The 20,897-nt window shown below is 39.5% G+C and overlaps 1 protein-coding gene across 1 annotated transcript in view; it reads right to left on the bottom strand.

The window, feature by feature from the left end:
- Positions 1-2,351: 2,351 nt before the first annotated feature.
- LOC137627657 (ATPase family gene 2 protein homolog B-like) overlaps positions 2,352-20,897 on the bottom strand; it is a 449,107-nt gene continuing 430,561 nt past the window's right edge. The window contains exon 12 of the mRNA XM_068358828.1: positions 2,352-2,608. Coding sequence (XP_068214929.1) covers positions 2,450-2,608 — 159 coding nt within the window. The 3' untranslated portion in view covers positions 2,352-2,449. The remainder of the gene's footprint in view (positions 2,609-20,897) is intronic.

The following is a 20,897-nucleotide window of genomic DNA, read 5'->3' on the forward strand; positions in this document are numbered from 1 at the left end:
GATACGATAGTAGTAGGGGAACCAGGGTAACCTCTATTGCGGCTACCCTTCTAATTCTGCTACGTATCCCCCTCGAAGCGTAAAGGCTATCCGGGGTGCAGATTGCCATGTGGCGTGTCAAGTATACGTCCCCTGATTATATACGATACCCTTGAGAGTAATCTTAAGGGTACTCGTGCCTTAAGTTAGAATTCTGTGAAACCTTCTGTTTGATTCTCTTGGAATATCACTGTAGATATATTTACTCTTGGGAAGCTACTAAAGGAACCTTCCATCAGGACGCCATGGCTTGAGCCCCAAAAAAATATTTTACCATGTATCTAGTGTATCTATTGTTTCATGTGAGTTCCGATATCGAGACAATTATAATAAACTAACTTCTTTGGCTCCAACCCTTCATCACAGTTTTTAGTTCAATAAGTTACAAAAAGAAAGAGTGAATGTTAAAGTATCTAGTACCAACTTTAAACAACCAAACGAAGTAAAGCTACTTCGTTATGAAAAAACCTATTTAAATAAAGAGCACCTATTTTGCTTGCTTTTCAACTTTCGTATGGTTGTAAACAATTACCATGGTTGCTACAAAGGACATTAAGTAGAATATGGCATATATTTTCATATTATACCGTTTTCAGTTGATGAAACGGTAAGCCAAATTGACAACAGCTAAAATACCTAAATAATTGAAAAAAATCCATAATTACTAAGCTTTGCAATCAAGCACTGCATATATATATATATATATATATATATATATATATATATATATATGTATGTATACATATATGTATGTGTGTATATATGTGTATATGTATATGTATATGTATATATATATATATATATATATATATATATATATATATATATATATATATATATATATAGGCCTACTGTATATATCGCCAAACGCTTGCTCTTCATTATACTGTTTAAAGGAAAAATATTCGCATAAATTACCTATGCCTAATTTATAGTACTTATAAAAAATAAGACTTCTTTCACAATATGCATTTTTTTGCACACGAGGCAGCCTTTGCACAGCTGGTATAGCGAACGAATCCCATCGATACTGTATTGCGGTTGGCGCATGCAAATAATATCAGAAACGTATTTGCTGATTTTTCATGAATGAGGAGGGAGCTTTAAATTGACAATATTCTAAAATATGACAGTGTGATTTATGAATTTTAATAAATGTCATAGTAACTAGATTTGGGTATTAATTAGTGTGATTTATGAATTTTAATAAATGTCATAGTAACTAGATTTGGGTATTAATTATACAATTTTCTGAATATCTTTGCAAAAGCTAATTTCCCATAATCAGTATACTAAATGTTTGTAAAATGAAAAATGAATAAACTTTACAAATTCATTCTTTTCTTTATCATCCACTCTCTCAAAAACCTCCCATAATCCACAGCAAACTTCTTTCCAAGTTGATGTAACAGAACAGTAATTCCATATAAACATTTTGATCCAGGTCTGTTTTTTTCATAAATCACTTCCTTGAGAAGCACTGAATGGCCTATTATTGCCCACCAAACAAGAGATGGGAAAAAATCGCGTGGTGTGAACTTGAAATTTTAATAGCCAACTGTCACCGTCAGCGGAGCAGATCCGTGCAAAGCCAGTGGGGGTGCAAAGCGGTGCCGCTGAGGAGAAAAATCCATGCTGCTGTGTGAAAGGATTCATATAATCTATCAGTCGACTGACAAAGGCGGGGATCTGCATCGCTTGCGGCAGTGGAAAAAGGCGCAGTGTGAAAGAGGCCTAACAAGTGTACAACATATTACCAAGCCCTTAAAAAGAATAACCAATCAGGGGTACCGTACTTTACAATCTCTATACATTGGTCAATGAACTCATGTCAGTGGTAATATTTTCATTTTTGGACTCTGGTTTTGCAACCACCATAGCTAACAATCAATATGAAGATAGCATACTGTATAAAACAACATAAGCAAAATCTGAAAAATACTAACTTTCATATATAGCACTTTACTACAGCACATGAAATATTGCTTATAATACATGTCAAGTTAAATGCAAAAAATCTGTCAATGATAAAAACAATTATGATGATCACAGGCAATTGGCCAGAAATGTATAAAAAAGATCTCTCACAATCGTTGCTGGAGTCATCAATTCCTAAAAAAGAAAATCTGACAGCTAATTCGCTATGATATCTTGCATACACACTATTTAAAAATAAATGTCACTTTAAAACCTTTTGGAAATTGACTTTTACCCTTAAGAGTAATTCAGTTGATAATCATACAAATTATTCATACAATTTAAAACGTTATGGAGCACTTAGCACTTAGCAGGGAATATGATTAATACACAAATTACAAAGATATAAGTTTATTGTCAGCAGTAAAAAGACAAGATTAAGAAAGTTTTACAAAAATGAGAGAAACAAGAAGATACTTGGCACATAGCAATTTTAACTCCTAATTGATGCAAATTCCTGAAAAGCTATAATTTCTTTTTCCATCAATGCTGGTGATGAATGATGAAGTGCTTCTAAAAGGTGTTTCTCCTCCAACACGACAGGTAAACTATTTTCTTTTGAGAGATCCTCTTTTATTGAAGAAACAGCAGCCTGGAAAAATATTACGGAGAAAAACTAAATTACCGAATTTTTACAGTAAAAACTCATTAATTCACCATAGCCTAATTGTGCATAGCACATGAATCCCTAAAACATCAATCCATGTGTGGAAGACAAAGAAAAATTGACAGGTATTTTGATATGTTCCGATGGCTCCTTAACTAAATCATTTTTTTAAAAATCCGATCCAACTTAGACATAGCTAACAGATTGAGAGGATGGCATAGCTTAGAATAGTAAGTACAACAGGAAACAATTATTTCTTTAAAACAAACATTTGTTTCATCACAAACTCATTAATGTACTTCACCATGGCTTTAATGTGACCCTGGGGAAAGAGTTGAACTGAAACTTTTTTTAAACGAAATCTAAGAATTAAGATCCCCAATTATCAGCTCACTTTCATTAATTTTGTGGCAAAAAATTAGTAATGGAAAACATTTATACAAGCTGGCCCTAAGTCAGGTCAAAATTGTGACTTCAATAGCAACATAGGTAGTGAAATCGACCAAGGTGATACCATTTACAGCGATAAAATTTTCCTTGCCTGAAGCAGAAAATGTATATAAAACCTTAAGATATTCTTGTTAGGAATTCCAAAGGATGAAATCACATTTTTTTTTTTTCTGGAGTGAAAGGTTGAAGACGTGATTCCTCATATTAGAGAGGCTCCTGAGAGCAACGCAACCAATAGTTTCATCATGACAGGCTTGTTTAAGATAATCTAAAAACTCCAAACACGGTGTTCAAGTTATTATAGAGCATGCCTAAAAGTGACAAGCTCTAACGGAACTGTTCTTCCTGCATAACTCCTCTTTATTGAAGAAAATGAAAGTGATATCACTTATCTAGTCAGACTGAAGATCACTGATGCCTGCCCCTCAACCTCCCAAAAAGGAATTTCAGCTTCTAAACACAAAATATTTGGTACAGAGGTTCGGATGAAGTCATACTTAAGCTATATTTTGTATTGACACCGACAAATACTACCATAACTGTAATACTGGAGTGAGGCATTACTCAAGTTTTCATAATGCCATTGAGTGGACCCTGGAAAGGCAATGAGGGACTAACTTCAGAAGAATCTGGACCTTACGAATGCAAACTGAACTGTCGATCTTGATATTTCCTGGTGCAGTACACACAAAAGCATGAGACTTCTCATGTGACATCTATTAATAACTTTGACTATAAAAATATAAGCTAAGTAAAAAGTCAAGATACTGATGGCAAAGGAGTGCAGAGGAACCCAGGCAGCAGAATCAAAAGATAACAGCGAGTAATTGCGACAAAATAGACTTGCTGGTCTTACAGGTGTTTTGTAGATATAAGGAATAAGATGTAGGTGTCTGAAAAAGAAGACTTGTTCCATAGTAAGCATGTGGGTATTATTAAGAACTAGCTCATCAAATACAGAATATCCTGATAGCTGAGTGGGAAATAAAAGTTGCTGGCTTAACACCTGCTTGAGTAGACATTGTCTAGTATGATTCGTATCAGGTAGTAGGTTGGCTAGGGCACCAGCCACCCGTTGAGATACTACCACTAGTGTGTTTTTGAACCATTTAACTGGCCAGACAGTAAGACATTGGATACCTCTCTCTAGTTACGGCTCACTTTTCCTTTTTCCTGTACATACACAGAGTAGTCTAGCCTATTCTTTTCACATTCTCCTCTGTCATTAAACATCTAACAACACAGAGATTACCAGACAATTCTTCTTCGTTCAAGGTGTTAACTACAGCACAGTGTTTGTTCAGTGGCTTCTTTCCTCTTAGTAAAGGCCCGTTTACACAGGGATAGTGTTTTGGGTAGAAGTTGCCGCCAGTGGCGAGCAAGATTTCTTGACACAGATGAAGTAACTGATGCTTCTTATGTTATTCTTGCTAGAGAAATACAGTAATTTTCATCAACATTAATATTATTGTAATTATAATCTTTATCATCAACATCATTAGTATTATTCTTAATGTTTTCATTGGCACTATATTACATAGGAGAATAACATGTGCCCTCTGGTCTCAGTAATCAAGAAGCAGTGTATTGCTGATGCAAAATTCTTTCTTAATTACAGTGAATATAAACATCTATGTATATTCTCTTCTTACTAAACTCTCTCACGTAGGATTATAATGTTTTTTTGTTCAGCACCATCCCCGACTTTGTTTGCTAAGTGTTTCCTTACTTTTTCTAAACACTGCTGGCAAAATATTCACAAAATGTTTATTAAAAAGAAAATCTGCATGTTTTTGCTATCCATCTAGAATGGAAAGCACACATATTTATGTATATAAATATGTATATATGTATGTATGTATGTAGGGGATGTACAGTGTGTGCATACATACATACATAAATACATACATGCATATATATACATTTTATATAAATATATATATATATATATATATATATATATATATATATATATATTACATATGTGTGTGCGTGTGTGTGTATGAATGCATGTGCACATGTGTACAATCACACTAATTTATACTGTACAGGACTATCACATGGTGTATTAAGCAATAGTGGCCTTCTTGCAGAATTTTACTTATTTGATATACAAGTATGTATTTTATTATCCCAGGTACCACAGACAGACAACAAATGACTGGGAAAGTATTCAGCGTGATTTTGAACTTTAGAGAAATTTCCCAATTTGTTGTGGAGCAATTGGTGGAAAACATGTTTAAATTGAATGTCCGAACAATAGTGGGTCAGAATTCTTTAACTACCAAGGATATAACAGTATAATTATCTTTGCTACGGTAGATGCAAATTAACATTTTTATCTACATAGACGTTGGTCATAACGGTAGAGCTAATGATACTGCTGTACTCAGGGATTCAAAACTCAATTATGCAATTTAAAAGAATTTATTGCATTTGTCTGAAAATTCAGTTATCATTGGCAATGATGCTTTTCCTCTAAAGCTTAAACCATGCCGCATCGTCCACCTTTCACAGAAACAAAGGATATTTAATTACCGCATTTCAAGGGCGAGAAGAGTAGTCGAGAATGATATTGGTATTTTAGCATCTAGATTTAGAATTCTACAAGGACCAATATTTTCATAACCAAGTACCCCTTGTCTTGTAATCAAATGTGTTTTGTTATCTTCACAACTGGCTCATAACAACAGCAAACACTATTCATTTTACAAATAGCACACTGAATTATGTATTTTTGGATACAGGAATTATTTTTTTTTTGCAAATGGTACATTGAATTGTGTGTTTTTGGATACAGGAATTATTCATCCTGGAAGTCAGCAAAACACAAATGAGATCTTCCACTCTGCAAGAAAGCTCTCTTTGAACAACTACAACAGTGATGCTGTCTAAAAAAGAAAAAAGAAAAAAAAAGAAAAAAAAAGTATGCAGATTACTTTATGGAAGAGGGATCGGTTCCTTGCGAAATAAATTTTGAGCAAATACCTAACACTGAGCTGCTGTAAAAAATTCTGATTTGTTTTTAATTTTTGTAAGTCAACAGAACCATTATCAAGAGGCGTAAATTTAGTGATAAAGGTTTATTAAATGTTATGAACACACTGATATCTCATTTCACTCAAAAAGACATTTGTTGCTTCAAATGGGTATTTTATTGTGTACTGTATGTTTTTCAAACTTGCAAAAAAAAAAAAAAAAAAAAAAAAAAAAAAAAAAAAAAAAAAAACTTGTCAAATTTGTTGATGAGACTCGGCCTACTGTAAGAATAAATCATCTCTCTTAAACCAAGACAGTTGAGGATGATATATATCTTCTACTCCTACTCCACTTTTCTTACGTTTTATTATTTTTTATTTTTTTATTAACTCTTGCCTACAAACACACTGCAGAGTTTTGATTTTCTTTCTTAAAAAATCAAGGTTAGGAATGTTTACTTCCAATTCAATCAAGAGAATATGTTATTTTTTGAAGAGCTACATCCCGTTTATTACGACCTATTTAATCTCTATGTCTACTGTTCCACAAAAATTCAAATTCCTCGTATTTATCCAAAAACTTCATTATATCCTCGGTATTCCACTTCTCTGACATGATGATCCTTCTGAAAGCAAGTGACAACTAATAAAGTTTGCTTTTGCACGGGGATAGTTACTGGTGCCAGAAGCTCAGTGTCAGGGTAGTGCATAAAATTCATTATATCCTCGGTATTCCACTTCCCTGATAGGATGATCCTTCTGAAGGCAAGTGAAAACTATGAATGTTTGCTTTTGTAAGGGGATAGTTATTGGCACCAGAAGATCAGTGTCAGAGTAGTGCATAAACTTCATTATATCCTCGGTATTCCACTTCTCTGACATGATGATCCTTCTGAAGCCAAGTGACAACTAGGAAAGTTTGCTTATGTACAGGGATAGTTACTGGCGCCAGATGCTCAGTGTCCGGATAGTGCATAAACTACATTATATCCTCGGTGTTCCACTTCCCTGATAGGATGATCTTTCTGAAGGCAAGTGACAACTAGGAAAGTTTGCATTTGCACAGGGATAGTTACTGGTGCCAGAAGCTTTGTGTTCGGATAGTGCATAAACTTCAATATATCCTCGGTATTCCACTTCCCTGAAAGGATGATCCTTCTGAAGGTAAGTGACAACTAGTTAAGTTTGCTTTTGTACGGGAATAGTTACAGGCGCCAGAAGCTCAGTGTCCGGATAGTGCATAAACTTCATTATATCCTCGGTATACCACTTCCCTGAAAGGATGATCCTTCTGAAGGCAAGTGACAACTAGGAAGGTTTGCTTTTCATGGGGATAGTTACTGGTGCCAGAAGCTCAGTGTCAGGGTAGTGCATAAACTTCATTATATCCTTGGTATTCCACTTCCCTGATATGATGAGCCTTCTGTAGGCAAGTGACAACTAGGAAAGTTTATTTTTGCACTGGGATATTTAATGGCGCCAGAGGCTCAGTGTCCGGATAGTGCATAAACTTCATTAAATCCTTGGTATTCCACTTCCCTGAAAGGATGATCTTTCTGAAGGCAAGTGACAACTAGGAAACTTTGCTTTTGCACGGAGATAGTTACTGGCGCCAGAAGCTCAGTGTCCGGATAGTGCATAAACTTCATTATATCCTCGGTATTCTACTTCCCTGGTATGATGAGCCTTCTGAAGGCAAGTGACTCAAGTGACTCCTAGGAAAGTTTGCTTTTGCACGGGGAAAGTTACTGGTGCCAGAAGCTTTGTGTTCGGATAGTGCATAAACTTCATTATATCCTCGGTATTCCACTTCACTGAAAGGATGATCCTTCTGAAGGTAAGTGACAACTAGTTAAGTTTGCTTTTGTACGGGAATAGTTACAGGCGCCAGAAGCTCAGAGTCCGGATAGTGCATAAACTTCATTATATCCTCGGTATACCACTTCCCTGATAGGATGATCCTTCTGAAGGCAAGTGACAACTAGGAAGGTTTGCTTTTCATGGGGATAGTTACTGGTGCCAGAAGCTCAGTGTCCGGATAGTGCATAAAATTCATTATATCCTCGGTATTCCACTTCTCTGACATGATGATCCTTCTGAAGGCAAGTGACAACTAGGAAAGTTTGCTTTTGCACAGGGATAGTTACTGGTGCCAGAAGCTCAGTGTCCGGATAGTGCATAAAATACATTATATCCTCGGTATTCCACTTCTCTGACATGATGATCCTTCTGAAGGCAAGTGACAACTAGGAAAGTTTGCTTTTGCACGGGGATAGTTACTGGTGCCAGAAGCTCAGTGTCCGGATAGTGCATAAAATTCATTATATCCTCGGTATTCCACTTCTCTGACATGATGATCCTTCTGAAGGCAAGTGACAACTAGGAAAGTTTGCTTTTGCACGGGGATAGTTACTGGTGCCAGAAGCTCAGTGTCCGGATAGTGCATAAAATTCATTATATCCTCGGTATTCCACTTCTCTGACATGATGATCCTTCTGAAGGCAAGTGACAACTAGGAAAGTTTGCTTTTGCACGGGGATAGTTACTGGTGCCAGAAGCTCAGTGTCCGGATAGTGCATAAAATTCATTATATCCTTGGTATTCCACTTCTCTGACATGATGATCCTTCTGAAGGCAAGTGACAACTAGGAAAGTTTGCTTTTGCACGGGGATAGTTACTGGTGCCAGAAGCTCAGTGTCCGGATAGTGCATAAAATTCATTATATCCTCGGTATTCCACTTCTCTGACATGATGATCCTTCTGAAGGCAAGTGACAACTAGGAAAGTTTGCTTTTGCACGGCGATAGTTACTGGTGCCAGAAGCTCAGTGTCCGGATAGTGCATAAAATTCATTATATCCTCGGTATTTCACTTCTCTGACATGATGATCCTTCTGAAGGCAAGTGACAACTAGGAAAGTTTGCTTTTGCACGGGGATTGTTACTGGTGCCAGAAGCTCAGTGTCCGGATAGTGCATAAAATTCATTATATCCTCGGTATTCCACTTCTCTGACACGATGATCCTTCTGAAGGCAAGTGACAACTAGGAAAGTTTGCTTTTGCACGGGGATAGTTACTGGTGCCAGAAGCTCAGTGTCCGGATAGTGCATAAAATTCATTATATCCTCGGTATTCCACTTCCATGATATGATGAGCCTTCTGAGGGCATGTGACAACTAGGAAAGTTTGCTTTTGCACGGGGATTGTTACTGGTGCCAGAAGATCAGTGTCCGGATAGTGCATAAACTTCATTATATCCTCTGTATTCCACTTCCCTGATATGATGAGCCTTCTGTAGGCAAGTGACAACTAGGAAAGTTTATTTTTGCACCGGGATAGTTAATGGCGCCAGAAGCTCAGTGTCCGGATAGTGCATAAACTTCATTACATCATTGGTATTCCACTTCCCTGAAAGGATGATCCTTCTGAAGGCAAGTGACAACTAGGAAAGTTTGCTTTTGCACGGAGATAGTTACTGGCGCCAGAAGCTCAGTGTCCGGATAGTGCATAGACTTCATTATATACTCGGAATTCCACTTCTCTGATAGGATGATCCTTCTGAAGGCAAGTGACAACTAGGAAAGTATGCTTTTGTACGGGGATAGTTACTGGCGCCAGAAGCCGAGTGTCCGGACAGTGCATAAACTTCATTATATCCTTGGTATTCCACTTCCCTGATAGGATGATCCTTCTGAAGGCAAGTGACAACTAGGAAAGTTTTCTTTTGCATGGGGATAGTTATTGGCACCAGAAGAACAGTGTCAGGGTAGTGCATAAACTTCATTATATCCTCGGTATTCCACTTCTCTGATATGATGAGCCTTCTTAAGGCAAGTGACTCAAGTGACTCCTAGGAAAGTTTGCTTTTGCACGGGGAAAGTTACTGGTGCCAGAAGCTTTGTGTTCGGATAGTGCATAAACTTCATTATATCCTCGGTATTCCACTTCACTGAAAGGATGATCCTTCTGAAGGTAAGTGACAACTAGTTAAGTTTGCTTTTGTACGGGAATAGTTACAGGCGCCAGAAGCTCAGAGTCCGGATAGTGCATAAACTTCATTATATCCTCGGTATACCACTTCCCTGATAGGATGATCCTTCTGAAGGCAAGTGACAACTAGGAAGGTTTGCTTTTCATGGGGATAGTTACTGGTGCCAGGAGCTCAGTGTCCGGATAGTGCATAAAATTCCTTATATCCTCGGTATTCCACTTCTCTGACATGATGATCCTTCTGAAGGCAAGTGACAACTAGGAAAGTTTGCTTTTGCACGGGGATAGTTACTGGTGCCAGAAGCTAAGTGTCCGGATAGCGCATAAAATTCATTATATCCTCGGTATTCCACTTCTCTGACATGATGATCCTTCTGAAGGCAAGTGACAACTAGGAAAGTTTGCTTTTGCACGGGGATAGTTACTGGTGCCAGAAGCTCAGTGTCCGGATAGTGCATAAAATTCATTATATCCTCGGTATTCCACTTCTCTGACATGATGATCCTTCTGAAGGCAAGTGACAACTAGGAAAGTTTGCTTTTGCACGGGGATAGTTACTGGTGCCAGAAGCTCAGTGTCCGGATAGTGCATAAAATTCCTTATATCCTCGGTATTCCACTTCTCTGACATGATGATCCTTCTGAAGGCAAGTGACAACTAGGAAAGTTTGCTTTTGCACGGGGATAGTTACTGGTGCCAGAAGCTCAGTGTCCGGATAGTGCATAAAATTCATTATATCCTCGGTATTCCACTTCTCTGACATGATGATCCTTCTGAAGGCAAGTGACAACTAGGAAAGTTTGCTTTTGCACGGGGATAGTTACTGGTGCCAGAAGCTCAGTGTCCGGATAGGGCATAAAATTCATTATATCCTCGGTATTCCACTTCTCTGACATGATGATCCTTCTGAAGGCAAGTGACAACTAGGAAAGTTTGCTTTTGCACGGGGATAGTTACTGGTGCCAGAAGCTCAGTGTCCGGATAGTGCATAAAATTCATTATATCCTCGGTATTCCACTTCTCTGACATGATGATCCTTCTGAAGGCAAGTGACAACTAGGAAAGTTTGCTTTTGCACGGGGATAGTTACTGGTGCCAGAAGCTCAGTGTCCGGATAGTGCATAAAATTCATTATATCCTCGGTATTCCACTTCTCTGACATGATGATCCTTCTGAAGGCAAGTGACAACTAGGAAAGTTTGCTTTTGCACGGGGATAGTTACTGGTGCCAGAAGCTCAGTGTCCGGATAGTACATAAAATTCATTATATCCTCAGTATTCCACTTCTCTGACATGATGATCCTTCTGAAGGCAAGTGACAACTAGGAAAGTTTTCTTTTGCACGGGGATAGTTACTGGTGCCAGAAGCTCAGTGTCCGGATAGTGCATAAAATTCATTATATCCTCGGTATTCCACTTCCATGATATGATGAGCCTTCTGAGGGCATGTGACAACTAGGAAAGTTTGCTTTTGCACGGGGATTGTTACTGGTGCCAGAAGCTCAGTGTTCGGAGAGTGCATAAACTTCATTACATCATTGGTATTCCACTTCCCTGATAGGATGATCCTTCTGAAGGCAAGTGACAACTAGGAAAGTTTTCTTTTGCATGGGGATAGTTATTGGCACCAGAAGAACAGTGTCAGGGTAGTGCATAAACTTCATTATATCCTCGGTATTCCACTTCTCTGATATGATGATCCTTCTGAAGGCAAGTGACAACTAAGACACTTTGCTTTGGCTAGGGGATAGTTACTGGTGCCAGAAACTCAGTATTCGGATAGTGCATAAACTTCATTATATCCTCAGTATTCCACTTCTCTGACATGATGATCCTTCTGAAGGCAAGTAACAACTAGGAAAGTTTGCTTTTGCACGGGGATAGTTACTGGTGCCAGAAGCTCAGTGTCAGGGTAGTGCATAAAATTCATGATATCCTTGGTATTCCACTTCCATGATATGATGAGCCTTCTGAGGGCAAGTGACAACTAGGAAAGTTTGCTTTTGCACGGGATAGTTACTGGTGCCAGAAGCTCAGTGTTCGGAGAGTGCATAAACTTCATTACATCATTGGTATTCCACTTCCCTGAAAGGATGATCATTCTGAAGGCAAGTGACAACTAGGAAGGTTTGCTTTTCATGGGGATAGTTACTGGTGCCAGAAGCTCAGTGTCCGGATAGTGCATAAACTTCATTACATCCTCGGTATTCCACTTCCCTGATAGGATGATCCTTCTGAAGGCAAGTGACAACTAGGAAATTTTGCCTTTGCACAGGGATAGTTACTGGTGCCAGAAGCTCAGTGTCTGGATAGTGCATAAACTTCATTATATCCTCGGTATTCCAGTTCCCTGATATGATGAGCCTTCTGTAGGCAAGTGACAACTAGGAAAGTTTGCTTTTGCACCGGGATAGTTAATGGCGCTAGACGCTCAGTGTCCGGATAGTGCATAAACTTCATTATTATTATTATTATTATTACTAGCCAAGCTACAACCGTACTTGGAAAAGGAAGATGCTATAAGTCCAAGGGCTCCAACAGGGAAAAATAGCCCAATGAGGAAGGGAAATAAGGAAATAAATAAATGATGAGAATAAATTAAAAATATATCATTATATAAACAGTAACAACGTCAAAATAGATATGTCCTAAATAAACTATTAACAACGTCAAAAACAGATGTCATATATAAATTATAAAAAGACTCATGTCAGCCTGGTCAACAGAAAAACATTTGCTCCTACTTTGAACTTTTGAAGTTCTACTGATTCAACAACCCGATTAGAAAGATCATTCCACAACTTGGTAAGAGCTTGAATAAAACTTCTAGAATACTGTGTAGTATTGAGCCTCATGATGGAGAAGGCCTGGCTATTAGAATTAACTGCCTGCCTAGTATTACGAACAGGATAGAATTGTCCGGGGAGATCTGAATGTAAAGGATGGTCAGAGTTATGAAAAATCTTATGCAACATGCATAATGAACTAATTGAACGAAGGTGCCAACCCCAGATCTACATTCAGGGGATGGAATTGACACCAGATATCACATTCCTATACTCACTATGGTGCCCATCAACAACAACTCTTTGAGATCTATTACTTAAAAAATCAATAATAATGATAAGAAACGACCCAGCCACTCCCAACTGTTTCAGTTTGAAAACAAGGGCCTCATGATTAACACGGTCAAAGGCAGCACTAAAATCAAGGCCTATCATACGAACTTCCTGACCACAATCAAGGGATTTCTGTACAGCATTGGAGATTGTAAGAAAGGCATCACATGCTCCAAGGCCTTTACGAAAACCAAATTGCAAACTAGGGAGTAGATGATTACCTTCAGCAAACCTATTAAGACGTTTTGCCAGAAGATGTTCAAAAACTTTAGATAATATGGGAGTTATGGAAATTGGGCGGTAATCAGTGGGACTTGAGCTACCACAAACACATTTACATAGAGGAGTAACATTACCAATTCTCCAACAAGTGCTAAAAGCTCCTCTTCATGCTAACTTGCAAGGTCCATCAACAGAGCTTTAATCTCACGAGATCGAAAAGCTAAACTAGTTATTTTAGCCTCAGGAAAACAGGAGTGAGGAAGTTCAAGTTTTTCATTACAGTAAACAGGTCAAAAACATCAGCCAAAAGGGTTGCCTTTTCCTTTGGACAGTGAGTGATTGAGCCATCTGGTTTAAGTAAAGGAGGACCTGTTGCATCTACACCAAAGAGTGCAGATTTAAGGGTAGACCACCATTTATGTTCCTGAATTGTACCAGAAAGGGTTTCTTTTATGGTTAAATTGTACTCATTTTCAGTTGCGGCATACACTCTGAGCAAAAGCTCGAAGCTGAGTATAGTTGTCCCAAATCAAATCTGATCTGTTACCCTTCCAAAGGTGATAGGCCTCTTGCTTCTCCAAATAAGCACGTCTACAATCATCATTGAACCACAGTTTGTCCTTCACTCGGTACCTTAGCACACGAGAGGGGATATGCCTATCAATTATGTTGACTAGATTCTCATTCAAAGGGACAACAGGATCTACACTACTATATAATTGTGACCAATTCAAGCACAAAAGATCATGCAAAATCCCATTCCAGTCAGCTAGGGATTTCATATAAATTTTACAAGAGTATGATATATCAGGGACAGGCTGCTTAGTCTTCACTATTAATGAAATCAAGGCATGATCAGATATCCCAACTGGAGAACCAACCTTACTAGTTATAACGCCAGGGGAGTCAGTGTATACGAGGTCCAAGCAATTACCAGACCTGTGAGTAGCTTCATTTATGATTTGCTCACAGCCTGATTCAGAGGCAAAATCTAAAACTCTTAAGCCATGGCGATCGGTAGGAGAGATAGACCTTAACCACTCCCTATGGTGAGCATTAAAATCACCAACAAAGACAAAAGAAGCCTTTCTATCATCTTCTTGTATCTTAGCCATAATGGTAAGAAGACAATCGAAGATAGAATCATCCATGTCTGGATTCCGGTAGATTGGACACAAATAAAAGTTATGCCTGCCACAAACTTTTATTACCTGAATCTCATGACATCCACATTGATAGCAGGACTTATGAGAAGCAGGGTACTCAGTCCTAATATACACAGCCATTCCCCTGGCCCTGGGGATGGCATCACGTTTCAACATTATTGGCTTTTTAAAACCAGTTATAAGGAGCTCACATGAGTGCCTCATATTAGAAACCAAAGTTTCTGAGCACAAAAGAATATCATATTGTCTGGATGCAACTGAAAGTTCTTGGATATTTGCATGAAGACCACGAATATTGCAATACAGAAGACAACATTGATGAATTCTTGGACGTACTGGTCCCGGATTTCGCTCAATGTCTCCAGACAGCATAAGAATTAATAGAAATAAAAAAGAGACTTCAAACTCAAAAACTAGATTAACAAGAATTATAACAAAAACAATATGTACAGAATTATAAATAAAGAGATTGATGAAACCCATAGACTATAGTAAAAAGTCGGAAAAACTAGTCAACATGGAGGAGCCGATACACCATGCAAGGCTAAATACCCTCCAGGATAGCCACTTCAACTGAAGGGAGGACAGTAAGGATGGTTTTGAGAAGAAAAATAATAAGAAAAAGGAAAAGACAACCTCTTGATAAACCACAAGGCATCCATGGCCCTTCTATTAAGCCTGCCCAACACACCATTTCAAAAAAAAAAACAAGAGGAAGAAGAAAAAAAAATTATAATAAGATAGAATAGTGTGCCCGAGTGTACCCTCAAGCAAGAGAACTCTAACCCAAGACAGTGGAAGACCATGGTACAGAGGCTATGGCACTACCCAAAACTAGAGAACAATGATTTAATTTTAGTGTCCTTCTACAAGAGCTACTTACCATAGCTAAAGTCTCTTCTACCCTTACCAAGAGGAAAGTACACTGAACAAATTGCAGTGCAGTAATTAACCCCTTGAAGAAGTGTTAAGTATCTCATTGTTGTCAGGTGTATGAAGAAAGACGAGAATGTGTAAAGAATAGGCCAGACTATTCTGTGGTGTAGGAAAAAAAAAATAAGCCGTAACCAGAGAGAGGGATCCAATGCATTACTGTCTGGCCAGTCAAATGATCCAATACCTCTCTAGTGGTAGTATCCCAATGGGTGGCTGGTGCCCTGGCCAACCTACTACCTATATATCCTTGGTATTCCACTTCCCTGATAGGATGATCCTTCTGAAGGCAAGTGACAACTAGGAAAGTTTGCTTTTGCACGGGGATAGTTACTGGTGCCAGAAGCTCAGTGTCTGGATAGTGCATAAACTTCATTATATACTCGGTATTCCACTTCTCTGACATAATGATCCTTCTGAAGGCAAATGACAACTAGAAAAGTTTGCATTTGCACGGGGATAGTTACTGGCGCCAGAAGCTCAGAGTACGGATAGTGCATAGACTTCATTATATACTCGGAATTCCACTTCTCTGATAGGATGATCCTTCTGAAGGCAAATGACAACTAGGAAAGTTTGCTTTTGCACAGGGATAGTTACTGGCGCCAGAAGCTCAGTGTACGGATAGTGCATAGACTTCATTATATCCTCGGTATTCCACTTCTCTGACATGATGATCCTTCTGAAGGCAAGTGACAACTAGGAAAGTTTGCATTTGCTTGGGGATAGTTACTAGCGCCAGAAGTTCAATGTCCTGATAGTGCATAAACTTCATTATATCCTCGGTATTCCACTTCCCTGATATGATGAGCCTTCTCAAGGCAAGTGACAACTAGGAAAGTTTAGTTTTGCACGGGGATAGTTACTGGTGCCAGAAGCTCAGTGTCCTAATAGTGCATAAAATTCATTATATCTTCGGTATTCCACTTCCCTGATATGATGATCCTTCTGAAGGCAGGTGACAACTAGGAAAGTATGCTTTTGCATGGGTATAGTTACTGGCGCCAGAAGCTCAGTGTCCGGATAGTGCATAAACTTCATTATATCCTCGGTATTCCACTCCCCTGATATGATGATCCTTCTGAAGGCAAGTGACAACTAGGAAAGTTTGCTTTTGCTAGGGGATAGTTACTAGCGCCAGAACCTCAGTGTCCAGATAGTGCATAGACTTCATTAGAGTAGTTTGTAGCGCTACGGCCAAGCGTCCTAATTTGCTTATTATCGCTCCGACTGTTATCTTGTATAGAATAAAAACGTTTGGAAATGGTCTACGGATCTTAAATATGTTGTGTAAGGTGGGGTCCGGGGGGGGGGCGCAGCCCCCCTGGGTAAGGACACGGCTTTTAGGACAGGTTAGGTGGGTTTTTTAAGTTAGCTTCTCCCGTCGTACTCGTAGGTAAGGAAACTGTTGTGTAAGGGGGGGGGGGGGGGGTTCGTGGGGGCGAAGCCCCCCTGGGTAAGGATACGACTTTTAGCATAGGTTAGGTGGGTTTTTTAAGTTAGCTTCTCCCGCCAAAATCGTTTTTAGAACGACGGCCACAGTTCAGAATATTCCCGTTTTCTACGGGATCTGGCCGTCACCCTACATTATATAATCGGTATTCCACTTCCCTGATAAGATGATCCTTCTGAAGGCAAGTGACAACTAGGAAAGTTTGCTTTTGCTAAGGGATAGTTACTAGCGCCAGAAGCTCAGGGTCCGGATAGTACATAAACTGTCCGGATAATACATAAACTTCATTATATCCTCGGTACTCCACTTCCCTGATATGATAATCCTTCTGAAGGTATGTGACAACTAGGAAAGTTTGCTTTTGCCAGGGGATAGTTACAGGTGCCAGAAGCTGTGTCCGAATAGTGCATAAACTTCATCATATCCTCGGTATTGCACTTCCTTTATATGAAGAGTCGTCTGAAGGGAAGTGGCAACTAGCAAAGTTTGCGTTTGCACGGGGATAGTTACTGGCGCCAGAAGCTCAGTGTCTGGATACTGCATAAACTCCATTATATCCTTGGTATTCCACTTCTCTGACATGATGATCCTTCTGAAGACAGGTGACTCCTAGGAAAGTTTGCTTTTGCATGGGGATAGTTACTGGTGCCAGAAGCTCAGTGTCTGGATACTGCACAAACTCCATTATATCCTTGGTATTCCACTTCTCTGACATGATGATCCTTCTGAAGACAAGTGACTCCTAGGAAAGTTTGCTTTTGCACAGGGATAGTTACTGGTGCCAGAAGCTCAGTGTCTGGATAGTGCATAAACTTCATTATATACTCGGTATTCCACTTCTCTGACATAATGATCCTTCTGAAGGCAAATGACAACTAGGAAAGTTTACTTTTGCACGGGGATAGTTACTGGCGCCAGAAGCTCAGTGTACGGATAGTGCATAGACTTCATTATATCCTCGGTATTCCACTTCTCTGACATGATGATCCTTCTGAAGGCAAGTTACAACTAGGAAAATTTGCTTTTGCTCGGGGGTAGTTACTAGCGCCAGAAGTTCAATGTCCGGATAGTGCATAAACTTCATTATATCCTCGGTATTCCACTTCCCTGATATGATGAGCCTTCTCAAGGTAAGTGACAACTAGGAAAGTTTGCTTTTGCACGGGGATAGTTACTGGTGCCAGAAGCTCAGTGTCCTAATAGTGCATAAAATTCATTATATCTTCGGTATTCCACTTCCCTGATATGATGATCCTTCTGAAGGCAAGTGACAACTAGGAAAGTATGCTTTTTCATGGGTAGAGTTACTGGCGCCAGAAGCTCAGTGTCGGGATAGTGCATAAACTTCATTATATCCTCGGTATTCCACTCCCCTGATATGATGATCCCTCTGAAGGCAAGTGACAACTAGGAAAGTTTGCTTTTGCTAGGGGATAGTTACTAGCGCCAGAAGCTCAGTGTCCAGATAGTACATAGACTTCATTATATACTCGGTATTCCACTTCCCTGATAAGATGATCCTTCTGAAGGCAAGTGACAACTAGGAAAGTTTGCTTTTGCTAAGGGATAGTTACTAGCGCCAGAAGCTCAGGGTCCGGATAGTACATAAACTGTCCGGATAATACATAAACTTCATTATATCCTCGGTACTCCACTTCCCTGATATGATAATCCTTCTGAAGGTATGTGACAACTAGGAAAGTTTGCTTTTGCCAGGGGATAGTTACAGGTGCCAGAAGCTGTGTCCGAATAGTGCATAAACTTCATCATATCCTCGGTATTGCACTTCCTTTATATGAAGAGTCGTCTGAAGGGAAGTGGCAACTAGCAAAGTTTGCGTTTGCACGGGGATAGTTACTGGCGCCAGAAGCTCAGTGTCTGGATACTGCATAAACTCCATTATATCCTTGGTATTCCACTTCTCTGACATGATGATCCTTCTGAAGACAGGTGACTCCTAGGAAAGTTTGCTTTTGCATGGGGATAGTTACTGGTGCCAGAAGCTCAGTGTCTGGATACTGCACAAACTCCATTATATCCTTGGTATTCCACTTCTCTGACATGATGATCCTTCTGAAGACAAGTGACTCCTAGGAAAGTTTGCTTTTGCACGGGGATAGTTACTGGTGCCAGAAGCTCAGTGTCTGGATAGTGCATAAACTTCATTATATACTCGGTATTCCACTTCTCTGACATAATGATCCTTCTGAAGGCAAATGACAACTAGGAAAGTTTACTTTTGCACGGGGATAGTTACTGGCGCCAGAAGCTCAGTGTACGGATAGTGCATAGACTTCATTATATCCTCGGTATTCCACTTCTCTGACATGATGATCCTTCTGAAGGCAAGTGACAACTAGGAAAATTTGCTTTTGCTCGGGGGTAGTTACTAGCGCCAGAAGTTCAATGTCCGGATAGTGCATAAACTTCATTATATCCTCGGTATTCCACTTCCCTGATATGATGAGCCTTCTCAAGGTAAGTGACAACTAGGAAAGTTTGCTTTTGCACGGGGATAGTTACTGGTGCCAGAAGCTCAGTGTCCTAATAGTGCATAAAATTCATTATATCTTCGGTATTCCACTTCCCTGATATGATGATCCTTCTGAAGGCAAGTGACAACTAGGAAAGTATGCTTTTTCATGGGTAGAGTTACTGGCGCCAGAAGCTCAGTGTCGGGATAGTGCATAAACTTCATTATATCCTCGGTATTCCACTCCCCTGATATGATGATCCCTCTGAAGGCAAGTGACAACTAGGAAAGTTTGCTTTTGCTAGGGGATAGTTACTAGCGCCAGAAGCTCAGTGTCCAGATAGTATATAGACTTCATTATATACTCGGTATTCCACTTCCCTGATAAGATGATCCTTCTGAAGGCAAGTGACAACTAGGAAAGTTTGCTTTTGCTAAGGGATAGTTACTAGCGCCAGAAGCTCAGGGTCCGGATAGTACATGAACTTCATTATATCCTCGGTACTCCACTTCCCTGATATGATAATCCTTCTGAAGGTATGTGACAACTAGGAAAGTTTGCTTTTGCACGGGGATAGTTACAGGTGCCAGAAGCTGTGTCCGGATAGTGCATAAACTTCTATCCTCGGTATTGCACTTCCTTTATATGATGAGTCGTCTGAAGGGAAGTGGCAACTAGCAAAGTTTGCGTTTGCACGGGGATAGTTACTGGCGCCAGAAGCTCAGAGTCTGGATACTGCATAAACTCCATTATATCCTTGGTATTCCACTTCTCTGACATGATGATCCTTCTGAAGACAGGTGACTCCTAGGAAAGTTTGCTTTTGCATGGGGATAGTTACTGGCGCCAGAAGCTCAGTGTCTGGATACTGCATAAACTCCATTATATCCTTGGTATTCCACTTCTCTGACATGATGATCCTTCTGAAGACAAGTGACTCCTAGGAAAGTTTGCTTTTGTATGGGGATAGTTACTGGCGCCAGAAGCTCAGTGTCTGGATAGTCCATAAACTTCATTATATCCTAGGTATTCCACTTCTCTGACATGAAGATCCTTCTGAAGGCAAGTGACAACTAGGAAAGTTTGCTTTTGCACGGGAATAGTTACTGGCGCCAGAAGCTCAAGTTTCCGGATAGTGGCCAGTAAAGTAGCTGGGATTTCAATTCTACTTGCCACTATCCTAGACAGTTAACTCTCAAGGGCAGTTTACTAACTTTGCCTTTGCACGAGGATAGTTTGCCGACGCCAGTAAACTATCCCTGTGGAAACAGGCCTTAAGGGTAGAAGAGAATCTTTAGCTATGGTAAGCAGATCTTCTACAAAGACACTCCAAAATCAAACCATTGTTCTCAAGTCTTGTGTAGTGCCAAAGCTTCTGTGCCACGGTCGTCCACTATCTTGGAGTATAGTTCTCTTGCTTGAGGGTACACCTGCGCATACTATTGTATCTTATTTCTCTTCCTCTTGTTTTTTTAAACGTTTTTACAG

This window comes from Palaemon carinicauda, chromosome 2 (assembly GCF_036898095.1).
Source record: "Palaemon carinicauda isolate YSFRI2023 chromosome 2, ASM3689809v2, whole genome shotgun sequence".
In the NCBI taxonomy this organism is placed as follows: Eukaryota; Metazoa; Arthropoda; class Malacostraca; order Decapoda; family Palaemonidae; genus Palaemon; species Palaemon carinicauda.